The 19,967-nt window shown below is 35.9% G+C and overlaps 1 protein-coding gene across 3 annotated transcripts; it reads right to left on the bottom strand.

Moving 5' to 3' along the window:
* Positions 1-1,581: 1,581 nt before the first annotated feature.
* On the bottom strand, positions 1,582-19,432 carry asah2 (N-acylsphingosine amidohydrolase 2). Of its 3 annotated transcripts, none has more exons than XM_067369240.1 (21): positions 19,357-19,432; positions 17,412-17,547; positions 16,823-16,932; positions 16,422-16,565; positions 14,364-14,540; positions 14,099-14,226; positions 11,533-11,610; positions 11,261-11,381; positions 10,834-10,959; positions 10,489-10,575; positions 10,299-10,403; positions 8,479-8,560; positions 8,246-8,361; positions 7,967-8,061; positions 7,823-7,862; positions 7,099-7,197; positions 6,861-6,956; positions 6,612-6,764; positions 4,611-4,667; positions 4,425-4,513; positions 1,582-3,910 (listed from the first exon to the last, which is right to left on the bottom strand). In XM_067369240.1, the coding sequence occupies exons 2-21, from the start codon at positions 17,539-17,541 to the stop codon at positions 3,712-3,714; spliced, it is 2,232 nt and encodes a 743-aa protein (XP_067225341.1). In that variant the 5' UTR covers positions 17,542-17,547; positions 19,357-19,432; the 3' UTR covers positions 1,582-3,711. The 3 variants fall into 3 exon arrangements, with proteins under 3 accessions (XP_067225341.1, XP_067225342.1, XP_067225343.1); XM_067369241.1 differs by having other exon boundaries at positions 16,823-16,929; XM_067369242.1 differs by lacking the exon at positions 7,099-7,197.
* Between the last annotated feature and the right edge of the window lie 535 nt (positions 19,433-19,967).

Here is a 19,967-nt window from a genome sequence, read left to right as displayed (position 1 = left end):
TAAAAAACCTACTAGCATAGATGTGACTCCTCACAAAAACAAATGATTTCTTAAAGGGATAGTTCACAAACAAATTAGAATTCTTCATCATTTACTCACCCCATGTCATTCCAAACCCATTAGACTTATTATATTAATACTGGTTATTCTTCAAAACCTTTTTTGTTATATAGGTTGTTTGCACATGACGTCATTGCTGCACATGAAATGCATCTGGAGGGCAAGGAGTGATTTTTCTATATAGGAATCCTATCACAAACTCAAAATTCATGTTTTGCTTCGTTTATGGTTGCTCAAATCTATCAAACTGAGAAACCTAAATTAGCTTTTATCATTTATGTAATTTACATCGTTTTTTAACTGTAAAAGTTGTCACCTTTTAGCGTTTTGCGTCTGCTGATACTGAAATGGATATGGATAGGCCTACCTGCTGACTTGGTTAAATATTCACATTCTTCATGGCATCGTTTGCAGGAAAAATAAGATATTTTATCCCATTGGATGATCATTTGGTGTTTTCAATTTATATTTGTAGAATTCCGTTCACAATGTTGATGTGGTTACCATGAAGACAGTGTCACACGCTGCTGCTTCAGCCATCATGTGGTAGAAAATGTCCAAATAAAAAATGTGTTTAAAGGGATAGTTCACCCAAAAATGAAAATTTGATGTTTATCTGCTTACCCCCAGTGCATCCAAGATGTAGGTGACTTTTTTTCTTCAGTCGAACGCAAATTATGATTTCTAACTGCAACCGCTGCCGTCTGTCAGTCAAATAATAGCAGTAGATGGGAACTTCAACTATAACAGTAAATAAAACTTGCTTAGACAAATCAAAATTAAAACCTGCGGCTCGTGACGACACATTAATGTCCTAAGACACGAAACGATCGGTTTGTGTGAGAAACCGAACATTATTTATATAATTTTACCTCTAATACACCACTATGTCCAACTTCGTTCATCTTCCTGTTAGTGAGGTCAAAAAACGCGTTCTGAAGACGGAAGTGATGTCTCGCCCATATACTTCAATGAGACATCACTTCCGTTGTCAGAGCGCGATCAGACCTCACTAGCCGGAAGCTGAACGAAGTTGGACATAGTGGTGTATTAGAGGTAAAAAAAATATATAAATACTGTTCGGTTTCTCGCACAAACCGATCGTTTCGTGTCTTAGGACATCAATCTGCCGTCACGAGCCGCAGGGTTTAATTTGGATTTGTCTATGGAAGTTTTTTCGACTCTTATTGTTCAAGTTCCCAATCACTGCTATTATTTGACTGACAGATGGCAGCGGTTGCAGTTAAAAATCATAATTTGCGTTCGACTGAAGAAAAAAAGTAATCTACATCTTGGATGCCCTGGGGGTAAGCAGATAAACATCAAATTTTCATTTTTGGGTGAACTATCCCTTTAACAAGCTGACAGAAGTCGATCAATTTCTTTGTTGGAAGGGTGGAAATGTAACTGTAGTTCTAATGTTTTCTTTGTAAATATTCACTTTCCAATATGACCACGGAGGAGAATCGGAGGGGCATTCAGCGGACAGACACCAACACACTGTATTATTTTTTTTTTGTATTTATTTCAACAAATGACAACCAAAATCAAACCCACAGAAGCTTGTGAACAGTTTTGAAGTGGCTGCGTGCAAGTTATACTCATTCACAGGCTGAATGAGAGTCAATGTTAATTATTAAACCAAAACAAAATACAACACTTTCAAAAACACTCCACTATGTGATTATTTTAATGAGTGATAGGCAGCGGGTTCAGTCAGTGACATTATTAGATTTGCTATACGGCGTCTACCCGTCTCCTCTTCAACCTGCTTCCCTTAGTGTGTTTTTACACAGAAAAGGCAAAAATTGTATTACAGCGTCCAGTTTTTCCCCTGAACGATGATGTGAGCTCCTGTTGCAATTCTTGATTCAGCATTAAATTACCTACAATGTTTATATAGTTTTTTACAATCATGACAGAAAATCAAAATACTGCCCTTAACGTCACTAGCAGAAAGGCAGCGCGATATAAACAAACCAGACTAGAACTGAATGCGGCGTGACGGCAGCTTCACATTCTCTATATCTACCTCCTCGATGGCAGTCAAGTCTTTCAATTCAGTAGAAAAATCGCTCCTCTTCATAATTTAAGGTTCACGTCCAAAATATGTTGTGATTTTCTGTTTATACCTTTCTAAACTAGCACAGTACAGACTTTTCCCCATCTCCTCCATTTTAATTTTCACTGCTTGCCCTCCACATTAATTTCGCACGTCATCAGTTCCACGTGACTGCAAACAACCTATTGAGCCATTTTGTTCTCCGCTTGCAAGGTCCTGGCTACTTTACAATACTGCATAATTAAAGGTGCCCTAGAATTAAAAATTGAATTTATATTGGCATAGTTAAATAACAAGAGTTCAGTACATGGAAAAGACATACAGTGAGTCTCAAACTCCATTGTTTCCTCCTTATATAAATCTCATATGTTTAAAAGACCTCAGAAGAACAGGCAAATCTCAACATAACACCGACTGTTACGTAACAGTTGGGATGTACGCCCACAATATTTGCATATGCCAGCCCATGATCAAGGCATTAGACAAGGGCAGCCAGTATTAACGTCTGGATCTGTGCACAGCTGAATCATCAGACTAGGTAAGCAAACAAGGACAACAGCGAAAAATGGCAGATGGAGCAATAATAACTGACATGATCCAGGATAACATGATATTTTTAGTGATATTTGTAAATTGTCTTTCTAAATGTTTCGTTAGCATGTTGCTAATGTACTGTTAAATGTGGTTAAAGTTACCATTGTTTCTTACTATATTTATGGAGACAAGAGCGGTCGCTATTTTCATTTTTAAACACTTGCAGTCTGTATAATGCACAAACATAACTTCATTCTTTATCAATCTCTCTCCAACAGTGTGTAATGTTAGCTTTAGCCACGGAGCAAATATGAACTCATTCAGAATCAAATGTAAACATCCAAATAAATATAATACTCACATAATCCGACGCATGCATGCAGTATGCATGACGAACACTTTGTAAAGATCCATTTTGAGGGTTATATTAGCTGTGTAAACTTTGTTTATGCACTGTTTAAGGCAAGCGCGAGCTCCGTGGGCGGAGAGCGCGAGCATTTAAAGGGGCCGCAGCATGAATCGGCGCATTTCTAATTATGCCCCAAAATAGGCAGTTAAAAAAATTAATAAAAAAAACATCTATGGGGTATTATGAGCTGAAACTTCACAGACACATCCAGGGGACACCTTAGACTTATATTACATCTTGTAAAAAAACGTGCGATGGCACGTTTAAAATAATAGAGCACATATTCAAATTTATAGGCCTACATGATTTTATTAAACACATCCAGAAGACATACCTATCTAACTTTACTAGTTTACCTCTATGTGTGCTCTACAGTATTGTGAATACTGTATATTGTGTATTTTAGCCAATTTTGAGGCCAATCAGAAGCTAGGACTGGAACAGACAGACTTAGGCTACTTTACCAAACAACTATTTCACCTTAGAAATAAAAAGGCAGAAATGTCAATGTTTGTGCATCTGACATATACTCTTGTTGCATATGAAAGTTTACCTTAGCCAACAACATTAGTTTACAGATTGATACTGTTAACTGAGCAGCTAATATTTCTACAGCATCTAATTTTCTTCTTCAGTGATACACTGATCAAAAGTAGTAAAAACTTCTTGTGACTTTGAAGTCATCAGAAGTGCCCACATATGGTTTGATGATGGTGCTGTTATCCATGGATTGTTTGTAGTGTCCAAAGTGTTGAATCCGGTAGGTTCCTGTCTGTGCTGTGAGCGGGATGTGCCACTCCACTTTTGACCGACTCCGGCCGGCAAGTCCTTTTTCCCAGTGAAACCTGGTTACACACACATACACAAAATAAATCTTTGCTTTTATATTATAGTAGACCATGTATGTATGTAATTTTTGCTATTTAAGCAAAGGTTAGGCTCTAAGCTTAGATTCAGCGAAACTGATATAAAATAAATCAACATTGAATCTATAAACTTTGAAGCCATTTTCTCAGTTCCAGTGTTACTGACATACTTGCGTTTTGCTTTTGCAAGGTATGTCAGTTTACATGGACAGACTGTTGAATCTACAATTCCTACAGGATCATACATGGATTTCGGCCTGAGGATTGAATTGGCTATATAATAAGTGATAAGACCTTGACTCAGCGTTTGCCTTATCGGGGGACAGACCTTGAGAGATAATGTCAGCTTTACGACGGCTTCATGAACACAAGCTCAAAGTAAAAGTATAGAATGATACAAATTAATATGATCTAAACATTAGCGCAGAGAGTATTAAAAAAAAAAAAAAAAACTTCAGCATGTACTGTTTATAGTATGTAGAAACAACAATACCTTGTTTCCCATGATGCATCCGTGTGAACTATTTCCCATGTGTTGGTGTTGTTGTGAAACAGCTCCACTGTGACAAATGTCGTATCTCTCTGATATCATAATCACCAGAGATTAGTTATATCTCATGCATAAAAGAGCATGTTTTGCAAAAGATTACTGTATGGTTACTGCTACTAAAGAACTCACAATATCTCCAGAGTGTCTTGGGTTTCCAGCAACAAATGTAACGGATGCGACTTCTCCCTAAAATAAATGTTGTCAATTTATAACAGCAAGCTTAAAGGGATAGTTCACCCAAAAATGAAAATTCTGTCATTAATTACTCACCCTCACGTCATTCTAAAAGCAAAAGACTAGGGCTGTCAATCGATTAAAAATTTTAATCTAATTAATTACATACTCTGTGATTAATTAATCTAAATTAATCACATACATAATTTTTGCTGTGAAAGTATTAAATATTTCAATTCAAATGAATCAATGCATTGTTTTTCCTGGGTCAAAAATGGTCTTCGGTGGTGACAGTCATGGTCATCCACACAAATAGTAAAAAGTGCCCTACCCACGTGATCTGCGAGCCCGATACTGACAATAAAGTACGCGTCACTCTCACTCTCATTCTTTCTTGCCCTCTTTGCAAAAAAAAAAAAATTGATTTTATAGCTTTGTAAGAGAAGTACTTTGTACTTTTCGGCTAAACCTGAAAAGTATTAAAAAGTAGCATTTAGAAGTTATATTAACTAATAATATAATTTTCTACCATATACAATTGAATGCACCTAGCTAACAACAACTTGCTTTGTTCTGGTTTCACCTCACTCCAGTCTAAACTAACTGATTTTATAGGTAGGCCTAATTTACTACACATTGACATTTAAATAACCTGAAAATATTGTGGATTATTAAGGCTAATTTTACTAACCACTCTTGCTAAATGGGGTAAGCACACTTATGTTCTCATTTCAGAGTTGTTCGAATAAATGATTCATTATAGACCGTGTGGACAGATCAGCTGTTGTCATGATTCATTAAAATGAATCTGTTCAAATGAGTCTTTAGGTCGCGAATTGGACATTAGCGGACGTTGACGCGTTGCGTGCGAATCGCGACTGTTATTAGGACATCGCAAAAGATTTGTCAACACAGAAAACACTTCACCACTGGATAGGATTATCTTTTTGTTTACTGAAAGTGTGGTTTATGTCAGCTGCACGTGCAGGGCGCCTGTCAGAGAAGATGAGGTGACGTTCTTTTGAGCACTATTCACACCCAACGGTTATTCAAGAAAAACATTCTCCGAATGCGCCTCGTGAAACATGGATTCGGTCTTAGGAACTTTTAGCATCGTGTCAGTTGATTTAGATTATTATGTGTGAGGTAGAGAGAGTGCAAAGACGGTGCTTACTTTTGTAGACAGAGAGAGCTAGCGCACGAGAACGGCTCCAGGTTCAAAGGTCAATACGGAATGGATTAATCTGCGTTATTTTTTAATTCATCAAAATTAACGCATTATTTTAACAGCCCTACAAAAGACTTTCGTTCGTCTTCAGAACAGAAATGAAGATCTTTTTGACCAAATCTGTGAGATTTCCGTCCCTCCATTGACAGTATACGCAACTACCACTTTAAAAAAAAAAAAAGAAATTTGGAAAATTTAGACTAAACCACTCAAATGATATGTATTACTTTTATGTTCTCTTTGTGAACTTTTTGAAGCATCAAAGTGTTAGTTGTGTAGCTGTTTATGGAGGGACAGAAAGCTCTCAGATTTCATCAAAAATATCTTCATTTGTGTTCCGAAGATGAACGAAAGTCTTACGGGTTTGACATGACATGAGGATGAGTAATTAATGACAGAACTTTCATTTTTGGGTGAATTAACCCTTTAAGTATGTTGCAAGCTTAGCTTTCATTAGTTCACTCATTTCAGTAAGATGTTAGTCACATTAGTGATATTTCAGTGAAATTTGCAGGCAAGGTCCATTGTCAATAGTGTAGTGATGTTTGATACACTGCTGACACAGAAGTTACTTTCTGCGTAAGGGAACGTTTTTGCCCTCTTGCGAAACTTATGAACGCATGGATTGATTCCTATTAAAATGACTGGATTTCGCCCACAAAATTCCGTCAAACAGCAGTAAATGTGACCATACCTTTACTGCATGTACATCACAATAATTGACCTACCACTTTATAGACAGGGTTAACTTGCTCTAAGACATCACCAAAGGTGGTGTTAACTGGTGCTACATCTGCCACGGGGTCCTTCACTTGATTAAAAAGTTTGTCTTCATCAAAGAAAGGGGGTTCAGGACCCTTGGGCAACTCTCCTACTGTTCCCTGCGGAAGATTGGTTCTTTCGTGAGATTAGCCAGATCATTTCAGTTCATCACAAAGTTACAAATGACTGCAAGGCAATGGAAGATGGAGAGTTACATGAGCAATAGCTTTGGCCAGTCCTCTGTAGCGCTGGATATAAGCAGAGAGAGTGTGAGGGCCATAAATGGTGGATGCGCCTTCATATCGCTGGATCTGTAAGAGCAGAAGAAAACCATTTGAAAAGACAGTCTGTCATCTCGTTTTGACATGTTTTTGTACCTCGGAGCACTGTGTTAAGACTGTATTACGATGGTCAATGGTGGTCAATGGTCAACTAAGTCTGAAACGTATATACCTGATACTCTTCGTATGTAGTGATGTAGTGGGTGTAGATGTTGCAAAGACCAGCTACGACCACCTCTGCATTACTGAAAGACTCTTGCACCTCCAACTCCTATGAAAGTCATGTGCTGCATTTGTTAAATACATGTATTTAGCATAACTGAAAAAGTTTAAAAAAAAGAATCTAATTCATATTCAGATTCAAAAATGGTGTCAACTTGTTGTGGCAGGTTTGATTCCATTAGATATTTAATATATAGAATATATTAAATATATACGAAAAGGAGATTAATGAGATTGTAGTTTTATTTAAGTTTTCACTGCTTAACTTTTTGTGGAAATTATGCTATGGAAATTAAACTCAAATATTTTGGGGTAAGTAAGATTTAAAAACAAGAAAGAAAGATAGTAAAGACATTTATAATGTTACAAAAAATGTATCACAGTTTCCACAAAAATATTATGCAGCAAAAACTGTTTTCAGCATTGATAATAATAACCATTATTAATAATTGGGCAGCAAATCAGCATATTAGAATGATATTAAATGAATATTAGATCAATTCCATTCAAATTGAGTAGAAAACTGTTATTTTAAATTGTAATATTTCACAATATTACTGTTTTTGATCAAACAAATGCAGCCTTGTTGAGTGTAAGAGACTTCTTTCAAAAAACATTTAAAAAATCATAATTAATTCCAAACTTTTGACTGGGTGTGTATGTGCAGTTCTCACCTTTTTGACTGCCTCCCGTATCCTTCTCCCTGACATGGTTCTAGAACATTGAAAACAACTTGAGTTGAACAATATTGGCTGTTTATGAAGCCACTTTTTCCTATATTAACACAGCTCCTGCTTTTGCGAATCAACAGAACTCACGTAAATTCTCCAGGGACTGCAACTATGGCTAAAGAGCCAATAGTGATGATCTGAACGTCTACAATGGCTGGATGCCATGGGAGGGGGGAATCCATCTGCATGAAAACACCAATTACTGTTAGTATTTCAAAACAAATAATACAATCAAGAGTGTCTTATGAGTTCTTTCCATTGCCCATTGTCATGCATGTGTGTAAAAAGTGCCTGGAGTGCTTGGCACATTGTTATATGCTAATAATAACAAAAGATTTTACTTATCAGCACTACTTGTCCTCGTACCTCCCCTGTGCTGAAGAGGATTGGCTTAGGCCGATGACAATCTGTGGTCTCATTGGACGGTGGTCCCACAAGCGCATCTCTTATGCCATCCCAGAAGGGGTCTCCATCTGTATCCCCTGGTCACAAGAAAAAACAACCATAATTATAAAATATGTAACCAACGATAAAAACTGACAAAGTACTTGCCAAGCTTGTGACATAGCTGTATTTGTCTATGAGACTCATCTCCTTACCTTGTATGAAGTTGAATTCGCCTCCTCCATCGGTTGTACCTGCGGCAAAACTGTGTCCAAGAGCAGGTTTACACGTCCGTCCCTGGTGACAGAAACTGTGTCAGCATGAAGTTTGAACAGTTTTCTGGTTCTACAGTGTGCTTCTGGTTCAAAGGGTGCTTCATGTAAGTATAAGATCAGGGGTGTGCACACTTATGCACATAGTTATTTTTCTCTCTGAAATGTGTCACTTTGGTTTTCAGTGGCATTGCATATGTTATTTTTTACATTAAAGGTGCAAACATATAATTTTTTACATCACAAAAACCAACTGTTTTACCAGAGGTAGCACTTTATTTTACAGGTACACTGAATACAGGTCTACAGACAGCACCAGTGACAATCAGCTAACCATAGAAGATCATTTTCACTCTTTAGTTTGGAAAAACAAAAGAAAATTATGTTTTCAGTGATGCACTTACAATTTCAGTCTATGAGGCAAGACATTTTGGAGGGTTAAAAGCAGAATTACAAGGCTTTTATTTAATGTTAAAAGTACTTAAAGGAATTATGCAGTTTGTGAGATTTTTTTTATTTTGAAGTTGTATAAAATTGTCCTTTTGAGGTAGCAATACTTGTTTAGGTAGATTAATTTATGTAATTCTTGTGTGAAGTTTGATCAATGCAAACAACTCTTTATGTCACATCCCTTCCTAGTATCCTTGCATGGAATTTATGGTAACAGTACCAAGTTCACAGGAGTTGGTAAGTGTCTCACTAGTCACACTAGTCTTGTGCTTAAACATATAATTGTCTAATTGTATAAAGTCAACAAGATTGCAAATTGACTGGATTTACTTTAAAAGATCACCTATAATGCCGCTTTTACAAGATGTAATATAAGTCTCTGGTGTCCCCAGAATGTGTCTGTGAAGTTTCAGCTCAAAATATCACACAGATCATTTATTATAACTTGTCAAATTTGCCCCTATTTGGGTGTGAGCAAAAACACACCGTTTTTGTGTGTCCCTTTAAATGCAAATGAGCTGCTGCTCCCGGCCCCCTTTCCAGAAAAGGGTGGAGCTTTAACAGCTCACACTTCAGTTGCTCAACAACAACAAAGCTGGAGAATCTCACGCAGTCAAAATGAGGATTGTCAGTAACGGTGTTCAACTTTACATTGTTCAAACCGGAGGAAGAAGTTACAACTTTTAGAATGAAACAGGACATTTCTGAATGGTTAGTGGATAAATTTATGTAGTTGCTGTGGAGTTGATTCAACTCATCCACTAGCATGCACCGTCATGTTAATCTTTTGTGCAAATCTATCTTTAAATTGACCCTCATTTGTAAAGCAGTCCGGTGTAAAATGGCGGCATGGCAACAACACTCTGCTACAACAACTCTTCCTCTTCTCTAAAGCAGCTCAACATGGCCTCACCCCCTTTGTTGCGTGTTGTCGGGGGAAGGGTTTATGTAAATTTTGGGGTTTTGAGATCACCAACCCGGGAAAAAGCTTGTTGTCATCCCTATCAGCCGTTCGTTGTAGTCTTTAAAAAGCTAAAGAAAATATCTCCCTTTGCATTGAACTTAGGGCGTCGTAACTTTGCAGATGTTGTTTATGTTCAAACAGCAACATTACACACTAACCAAGTTAAAGAAAATGAAATCATAATCAAGAACCCCTTTAATGAAATTGTGATTAAAAATGTCCATCAAGCCTCTTTAAAACAATGTGTATTGTGAAAAGTGGTATACAAATAAAATTGACTTGACTACTTTCTTAGTGCATGTTCCTGGTCTAATTACCCGTATTTTGTGCACAGGAACCCCGTACTCACTGTATGAGTGGAGTTTAACGGGACAGTCTCATCGGTCATGTTGACCCACTGATGTGCGCCGTAAACCGGCCCGTGCAACTCCTGCTTTGCATTGCTGTACAGCTCCTGCAGAACAAATTCACCAGGTGAAGAAACACTCATTCCACACTGATACTCATCAGGATTAAGAAATATGACAAGTGACACACACCTTTGCTTTTTTATACATATTCTCTCCTATGATCCTGGTGCTTTCATACATGTCCTCACCCGGTCCAAAAGCTATGCAAGCTTTTTTCTGTTGGAAGGCACATGTGAATTAGAACTGGTGAATGAATATTTGAATATAAGTGTCAACAATAATTTTGAAATACAAGGTTGAACTTAAAAATATAAAAAGATTATAATAAATTATAATAAAAATAGTGATCGGTGACACTGAAATATTGTTTCTGGAAATACCACACATGTTGTGTGTAAAAATGAAAGCAATCCTCAGTTCAGTTTGACAGTCAATGGTGCACAACCCAGTACAGCATGTATAATAATAACTCACCCCACCAACGGGACAGGAGCTGTTGAGGTAGTCACACTTCTCGCCTGTGTTCACACAGACAGGGCCGCGGATGTTGGGAGACGAATCTCCAAGATTACTAGAGGAAAAGCCGGCAACAAAAGGACCCTGGAAGTAAACAGACCGTGAGACGTTAGCGCTGCGCTTTTACTCTGTCCACAACTCAAAAAGCCTAATAAAGATAACTGCCAACATAAGCAAAAGAACTGTTTAATTTGCATGGCAAACAGATTTTTAGTGTCATAATAACAGCATTAATTAACCATCTTCATTAAACTTCCTCCAGGTTTACAAGCATTCTCATGAACTATTGACTTGTGGAATCTTTGAGCAGATTACAACTAATAAAGACAATCAATTAACCTTGAGCTCAGAGGGAGAAGGACTAATGAAAAGGTTGACCTTTTACCTCACCGGGTAGAAAGCCAATGTTTTTCTCCTGCTCGAAGGCATAGGAGGCGTAGCCAAGGTTGTCCGAGCTCACCATTCGATTGGTATTATTCATACTGACGGGATGGACAGCAAACCAGCTGAGGGCAGATGCAAAAGCAATACATTGATTACCAATGCAGCAATTGTCAGTGCATTTTGTATATTTGGTAGAAGTCAATTAACTTGAAGACCCTAGGATCTTGTTTGCAATGAAACTTTTATTTTTCTGATGTAAAAGATATATCATACCTGAGCAACCCCATGCCATCCCCATCCAGATCTGTGAATTTCATGATCACAATCTGCTTGTCTGTGTTGAATTCATATCTGAGTTGGAAATCATAAAGTCATAAATCAACTTGTAGTGACTTTCAGCTGTCAGACATCTGTACTGTCTCAGAGGCGAGTGTTGTTTTGTGTAGCAAATATGTAGTGGTTTTGGAAAAGTTAAAGGTACAATTTGTGATATTTTTTTCCGCTAGAGGTCGCTAGAAGCCTATTGAAAACAAAGGCGTAGTTTGATGACGCCAAGTTTTAGAGCGGAAACTTGGGGCATGTGGTCTCCATCTCAACGGACGGTGCAAAAGAATAGGGATTGGAGTCTGGAAGAACTCATGTTCGTGGATGCGATTATTAACGTTACTGTAGTATGAAGCAGAGCAGGACTGAGTGTTGTGGGAGCTGAACGAGGAGCTGGAGCGATTGATCAACACACGCCTCACGAGCAGCGGGACTTTTATTATGACACAGTCGTCGGCGCTTACGCTTTTCTGGTCATGAGTTTACGGGAGCTGTCCTTGTCGACAGAACCAGCGGCAGATGGTAAACAGTAATTATGTTCCAAGTAACACAATCCACCATAAAACATGCAAGAAGTAAATAAGGAACTGCTTGAAGCAAGCTAGTGGTTTGCTGGACGCTAGACACTACTTCCGCATTTGTCCACGGCACTGTTGTCGTGTGGTTTCTACGTCAGTAAAGGCGGTAACAAAGGCGGTAACTGACGTCATTGACAGGCGACTGCACTGCCCCGTGTCACTGTTTAGAATGGGAATTTTCTCATGATTTACAATTAGTTGAAAACATTAAAGATATTGTTAGTAATCAGCTGGAAAAAATATATAACACTAGCCTGGTGGTTTTTGGATATTTTACTGCAAAAATCTTACATATTGTACCTTTAATGGCTTGTTGTCACACATTTTATTGTAAAACAATTTTGATTCAAAACAATTCATGAAACCACAAAAATGCTAATGTGACAATAATATTACAACAATAATGGACCGTTTTCCGGGGTTCTCAAAAGCGGACGTCACTGTAGTTGGGTTTAACTTCTGTATGGTGAATGGAAACTACAGAAATATAGTTTTTGCATTATCGTTTGGTCATAGCATTTTCATGACTTTCCAGAAGATGGATAAAATGAGAGATTGATTATATTGATCAGAACAGCGAAAGATGTCAAATTGCTGTCAATTCCTCAGCCGTTGTATTAGAAACACTCACGCAGCAATGTTAAGTAGATTTCTGAAATTTAATGCCAAAGAGAGAAAACACAAAGTATAGTATTATAAATGTACATCTTTTTAAAAAAATTTTTTTAATAAAAATATAAAAAACTTTGCTAGATTTATGATGTTAATATCTGGAAATGTCATCAAAGTCTGAAAAAGGTCCATAAAAAGCATGTTTTTGTAAAAACAACAACAACAATAAATTGTATAAAATTATAACATGTCACAAATGTCCAGCATGTTCACTTTTTGTTTTATCCTAGAGCTATTACAAAAAATCGAAATATACTAGAATTTTAATTTGAAAGACAGATTTATACTTGTTTAGAAAACAAGTCTAAACTTTATTAAAGTCACCGGAATGTGTGACAACTAACCCCGTCTATGTCTTGTGCATTATTATTATTATTATTTTAAAGTTATATTTATGGGTGTTTTGTGCCTTTATTCAGAGAGGACAGTAGAAAGCAGACAGGAAAGCATTGGGCGGAGAGAGGGGGACGGGATCGGCAAAGGACCTCAAGACGGGAATTAAACTCAGGTTGCTGTGAACGCATTTGCGCCATATGTCAGCACACTAACCACTAGGCTATCATGACCAACTGTCTTGTGCAGTATTTACAATTAATTTCCATATTAAGATTTTTTCAAATGATTAAAATGTCAGAATTTGACATAAAATGACAGTAAAAATTCAAATATTGTTATATTTATATAATATTAATTTTAATAATATTACTATATTATAGGTAACGCTTTACAATAAGGTTTCATTTGTTAACATTAGTTAACTGCATTAATAAACTAACAATGAACAATACCTCTACAGCATTTATTAACCTTAGTTAAAGGTAAAGGATGGTTGTAACCAAACAGACGCAGTGGGGCATCATTGACTTCCACAGCACAGTAGGTCAGTGGTGCCCCACAAGTGTTTAATATCTTCTTTTGTGTTTAGTAGAACATAGACATTTATACAAGTTTGAAACAACTTGAGGGTGAGTACATTTTTTTAAGTGAACTATCCCAGTTATAAGTTGTATTAGTTAACAGTAATTAATGCACCATGAACTAACAAGAACATTTTTATTAACTAGCATTAACACTTGTTACTAAATACTGTAAGAATATATTGCTCATTGTTAGTTCATGTTAACAAATAAGGCCTTAAAGTGTTACCATAAAATAATCATAACAATAATATTAATAGTAAAAGTCAGTTTCTGACACTGCTGGGATTTCAGTTCCTTTAAACTGCAGCTGGATCAATATGAGCACTTATCAGTAAACAAACAAACCTGTTTCTCTCCTCCTCAGGGTTGTTCAAGTATGAATGTGGGCTTCTGTTCAAGTTGCTGTCGACTAGTTGTCCTTTATTTATGAAAATTCGCCCAGGTCTCAAATTCCTATGAGCTATATCAATACTCTGACAGAGAGGATAGAAATCATTATCAATGACATGTTAAAGGCACTTACATGACTTCACCTAAAGAGTACTAAGCATTATATAGGCTAACATATCAGGAATGTATTTCAAATGAGAGTTTGCCAGTAAAAGCATACCCTGACTATTCCACTGACGATGGCTTGTATAGACGGCTTAATATAGCCTTTACTGGTGAGCATAAAGAGTGTGTACTGGAAATAGCCACCCAGGCCTGAATGTGTGTGCGTGCCACTCATGACCACATTGTCCTGTCTGTACAGGTCTCCGTATTTCGCCTTTAGCTCTTGAAAAACCTAAAATGGTATGAGACAATGACAAATAAACAGATGCAAAGGATGATCATAAAGAGAAAGTCTAGTTTGAAACACATGAATCAGATTCTTAGATTTGGAAGATCCTTACATTAATTTTGTTTATACAAATTTGGGTCCCACTTTATATTAAGTGGCCTTCACTACTATACTTACATTTAAATTAATCATTTGATACAATGCACTTATTGTGTACATACATACGTTTTCACATTGTACTTATATTTGAAAAACACCTGCATGTAATTACATCTGTAATTAATTTCTGTAATTACATTTATAATTACACTGTTGACCCATCCCTTACACCTGACCCCAACCCTTAAACCTAACCATACCACTAAAGCTTTCCCTAACCTTACCCCACCTCAATAGCAGGAAAGGTGTTTTTCAATTCAATATGATTCCAATAAGTACATTCTACCTATTTTTTGATGTAAGTACATAGTAGTTAAGGCCACTTAATATAAAGCAGGACCCAAATTTGTACCAAAATTTTATTTAATGATTCCAAAAATGTCAAGTGGTAAAACATATTAATAAATTATCTCTATCTATCTATCTATCTATCTATCTATCTATCTATCTATCTATCTATCTATCTATCTATCTATCTATCTATCTATCTATCTATCTATCTATCTATCTATCTATCTATCTATCTATCTATCTATCTATCTATCTATCTATCTATCTATCTATCTATCTTTAGGTGGTATGGCTATCTAGAATATATATACATTTATATATATAAGGCTTTTTTTAAACAGGACTATAATGTTTTGGGGTTTTTTTCCCCTCTCAGTGTCCCTCGAAAAACTGACATAGAAAAAAGCAGTATGTATATATATATATATATATATATATATATATATATATATATATATATATATATATATATATATATACACATCACATTCATGCCATTTCACATGCCATTTCTTTGTAATTTGTGCAGTTTACTAATTAATTTTGACATTTTTCATTTTTGAAATAACTTAAAGACTCAATATGTAAGATTTTTAGATTACAATATCCAAAAAACACTAGAGCAATGATATATATTTTGTTGCCTTGTGTACTTACATTATCCCAAAGTTTCCAGCAATGTTCAAACCAGAGAAATAAGCAATTTTAACCAGGCAGGACACGGACCGTGTAACTGCGTCACCTGTCGATGACATCATACCCGTGCTACCTTCGATTTCCAGTTTTACTAATATTGATCTAGATTACTGCAAAGTGTAACAAGTCTCTCATAACAGCCACCGAGCGAACACGGAGTAGCATTATAACATAACTTTCAACACACTCAAATGTATTTAGTATGATTGTTTTAACCATGTAAAATGGTGCTGCGTTACATACAAAGAGCAGAAGCAGAAGCATAAGCATATTAAAAGCTTTGCTGAACTAAAGATTGTGTCGCAGGTGTCTTTCATTAGCAATTGCTCCAGCGGACTCATTCCGCTCCCGTAGCTCTCGGCCCACCCTGCTTCATACCACCATAACGTTATTAAAACTTTAATACATTAGCTTATCCATGAATATAATTTCTGCCCGGGTCCGTCGGATTCCTTTCCATTGGCTGTGGAAGTAAAGATGACAACTCCCATGATTCCACGCTCATTCACTTCATCATCAAGCTACGCCTTTGTTTTGAATAAGTGACCTCTAATGGCGAAAATTACATATTGTGCCTTTAATAGAGCCAAATTTAAAAAAAAAAAAAAAAAAAAAAACCATCATAATTGACCCATGTGAAATTTTTCATTATGAAGTGCTTTATATATAAGCATTTACCTTGAATACAGAAGACCAAACCCATAATAATAATGAATGTGGCAGTATAGTGTGCACTACCTCTAGCCTCAGTCTCTGAGAGACCATGCCGATGTCTGCAGTGACGAACACCACTCTTTTACTGCCGTCATCCACAATGAAGGCTCTACTGAACAGACGTGTGTGGATCCCTCTCGCTGTCTGCTCAGTATTAGCATAACCCATCTTTTCCATGAAGAAAAATACAAAAACATAAGCATTCACAACAATCAAAGGCCTTATCTGTCCCTTATTGGTACATCTGATCAATGGACAGCCATAAACATTATCAGACTCTAACAACTGATGAATATTAACTTCCATAAAGGCCTCACCAATAATCAAACAGAACAGCTGGCAATCGATTTGATTCAGAGTAAAATCAAATGATCAAATTCTAAGATATCAACTAAACAGAAAAAATTTAAAGAAATGAAACTAACCATAGGCAAATCAGCCACAGGCCCGGTGCAGTCTGCGCGACCCACACCGATCAGATACGAGTTCTCTGGAGGATTTACTGTGGGGGTCGGTTCCTCTGGAGTCACTTCTTCTGGTGCAAAAATAATTCAAACCGAACACAATATGATGTTTCAATAAGGTTATGATTACAGTTGGAATTCAAAATCTAAGACCACTAGCACTTGCTTATATTTTCTGCACTTTCCAATAAAAATACATTTTGGTATACGACATAAAATTTTATTTTACACTCTTAACGTTTACTGTAGAACCTAGAATTCCCATCATGGGAGCATTTTATGGATTTAGCTGTAATTTATTTAAATTTTAATGAAATTTTATGAATTAAAGCTCGTAACCATACTTTGTCACTAGAAACAAATTGAAATAACCCATAAAACATGAAAGTATTATGCAATCATTTAAAACATTTCTCCTTATAAAGAACCTTTTTAGCTTGAAGGATTGTTTAAAATTGAGCCAAGAACCCTATAGAACCCCATAGAATCTTGTTTTCTAAGTATAATTAAAACAAGTATATTGTTCAAAAGAAATAAAACATGTAATTACGTTTTTCTGAATCCAATTTGAGGGCCAAGACCACAATAAGCCCCACTGACACAGCTGTCATCAGTAGAAAGAGAACTATGAGTGAGATCTCCAGGCCATTGAGATGACAGCGCACAGTTTTACGTGCCATCCTTCACTGAGACACACACACAACATATACTTGTCAGGCAATATACAAAACACTTCATTTTACAGTCTTCTTGTTACATGTTACATATAGTTACTATAGTAATAACTAGAAATTATGCATAATTACATGCAACTAACCCTAAACCAAATCTTATTCTAACCTTATAGTAAGTACATGTAGTTAATTAATATCATTCAGTACCAAAAATATAAACACACTCAGATCAGATATGTGAAAAATGCTACTTAAGCACAGTATACAACAACTGAAACATGAATAAATATATAATGCACAATGATTTAAAAACAAATTCATATGTGTTCCTAAATGTACACTCTAAAAAATGCTGGGTTGTTTCAACCCAAGTTTGGGTCAAAAATGGACAAACCCAACCATTGGGTTAAATTTTTAAATGCATTTTCTAACCCAACGGTTGGGTTTGTCCATATTTGACCCAAATTTGGGTTGAAACAACCCAGCATTTTTTTAGAGTGTAGTCACACACACAACCATTCAAACATTTGACGCTGGTAAGATTTTGTTTGTCTCTTATGATCACCAAGGCTGCATTTATTTAATCAAAAACATCATAGAAAATGATATTTTTTACCATTTAATATAACTGTTTTCTATTTTAATATATTTTAAATGAATTTATTCCTACACTCTAAAAAACAACCCAAGTTGGGTTGAAAATGGACAAACCCAGCAGTTGGGTTAAATGTTTGCCCAACCTGCTGGGTAGTTTTACTTAACTCAACTATTGTTTAAAAATTACAGCATTGCTTACTTAAAATGAACCCAACATATCTTGAAAATTAACATTTATTAATATGTTTAATAAATTAACATTTTAATTTTATTTTAGATTAATTTTAAGTCAGCTATATAATCATTTTCAAACAATAGTTGGGTTAAATAAAACTACCCAGCAGGTTGGGCAAACATTTAACCAAACAGTTGGGTTAAAACAACCCAATCACTGGATTTGTCCATTTTCAACCCAACTTGTTGGTTGTTTTTAACCTAGCATTTTTAGAGTGTATGATTACATTTCTTATTATTATTAATGCTGAGCTGTTTAAACTGGAAACTGCATTTTTTTTTAGGATTCTTAAATTAATAGAAAGTTAGAACATTTTTGTAATAACGCAAATGTTTTTATTGTGACTTTTGATCAATTTGTGCATGTACACTCTAAAAAATGCTGGGTTAAAAACAACCCAAGTTGGGTTGAAAATGGACAAACCCAGCGATTGGGTTGTTTTAACCCAGTGGTTGGGTTAAATGTTTGCCCAACCTGCTGGGTAGTTTTATTTAAACCAACTATTATTTAATAATTGCTATATGGCTAGCTTAAAATGAACCCAAAATAGTTGGGAAATTAAAAACCAGATGCAATTAGAGACAACAATAATAGACAAAAGGTGAATGTTTATTAATAAGCTTTAATATTTTATTAATATAAATTTAGTTTATTGTTTAATAATTATTCATTGAACATTAATAAATGTTCATTTCCAACATACTTTGGGTTAATTTTAATTAAGCAATACAGTAACTTTTAAACAATAGTTGAGTTAAATAAAACTACCCAGCAGGTTGGGCAAACGTTTAACCCTACCGCTGGGTTAAAACAACCCAATCGCTGGGTTTGTCCATTTTCAACCCAACTTGGGTTGTTTTTAACCCAGCATTTTTTTGAGTTTATTAATACCAGCAACATTCCAGTACATTCTGGAAACATTCACAATCATTACACTATCAAATAATTATGTAAAACATTTTCCTGATCTATGTGGAAAAACTACTTACATGTGTTACTCTGGGTCCAAACTGTAAATGTTGTAGATATTGTGCAGAGGAAACAAATGAACCAAGTGTGGAAAAAGTGCACACTTATAGTGTGTATAGCGAACAAAGGTGATATTCTCTCTGTCGTTTACAGCCGTATTTAATGTTGACAGTGTGAAACCAAACTCTCAGATTAGATTAGATTAGTTGCATAACTCTTGAGATACCAAAGACCATATCAAGACGTTAATTTTAACCAGAGGGAATTTTCATTTCATGATCAATGTCTCACACACACACACACACACACACACACACACACACACACACACACACACACACACACACACACACACACACACACACACACACACACACACACACACACACACACACACACACACACAAAAAATCAAATGTGTTAATTCAGAGTAAAAAAATATGTATAAAACAAATTTGGTGGGTTACATAAAGATATACCCATTTTCCCCTCATAAAGTCAAATCTGTGTTTCTGAATGCTTCAATTTCTTCAAAACTTTGAAATACACACAAGAAAAAAAAAAGGGGAGGTACCAGAAGGGATGCAGCTATGGAAGAGGATTAGGGCCAAGCGATAATAAAAAAATAAAA

The sequence above is a fragment of the Chanodichthys erythropterus genome, chromosome 19, assembly GCF_024489055.1.
Source record: "Chanodichthys erythropterus isolate Z2021 chromosome 19, ASM2448905v1, whole genome shotgun sequence".
NCBI classification, from domain to species: domain Eukaryota; kingdom Metazoa; phylum Chordata; class Actinopteri; order Cypriniformes; family Xenocyprididae; genus Chanodichthys; species Chanodichthys erythropterus.
The sequence above is the reverse complement of the archived record's forward strand: the minus strand, read 5'-3'. Positions and strand labels throughout refer to the sequence as shown.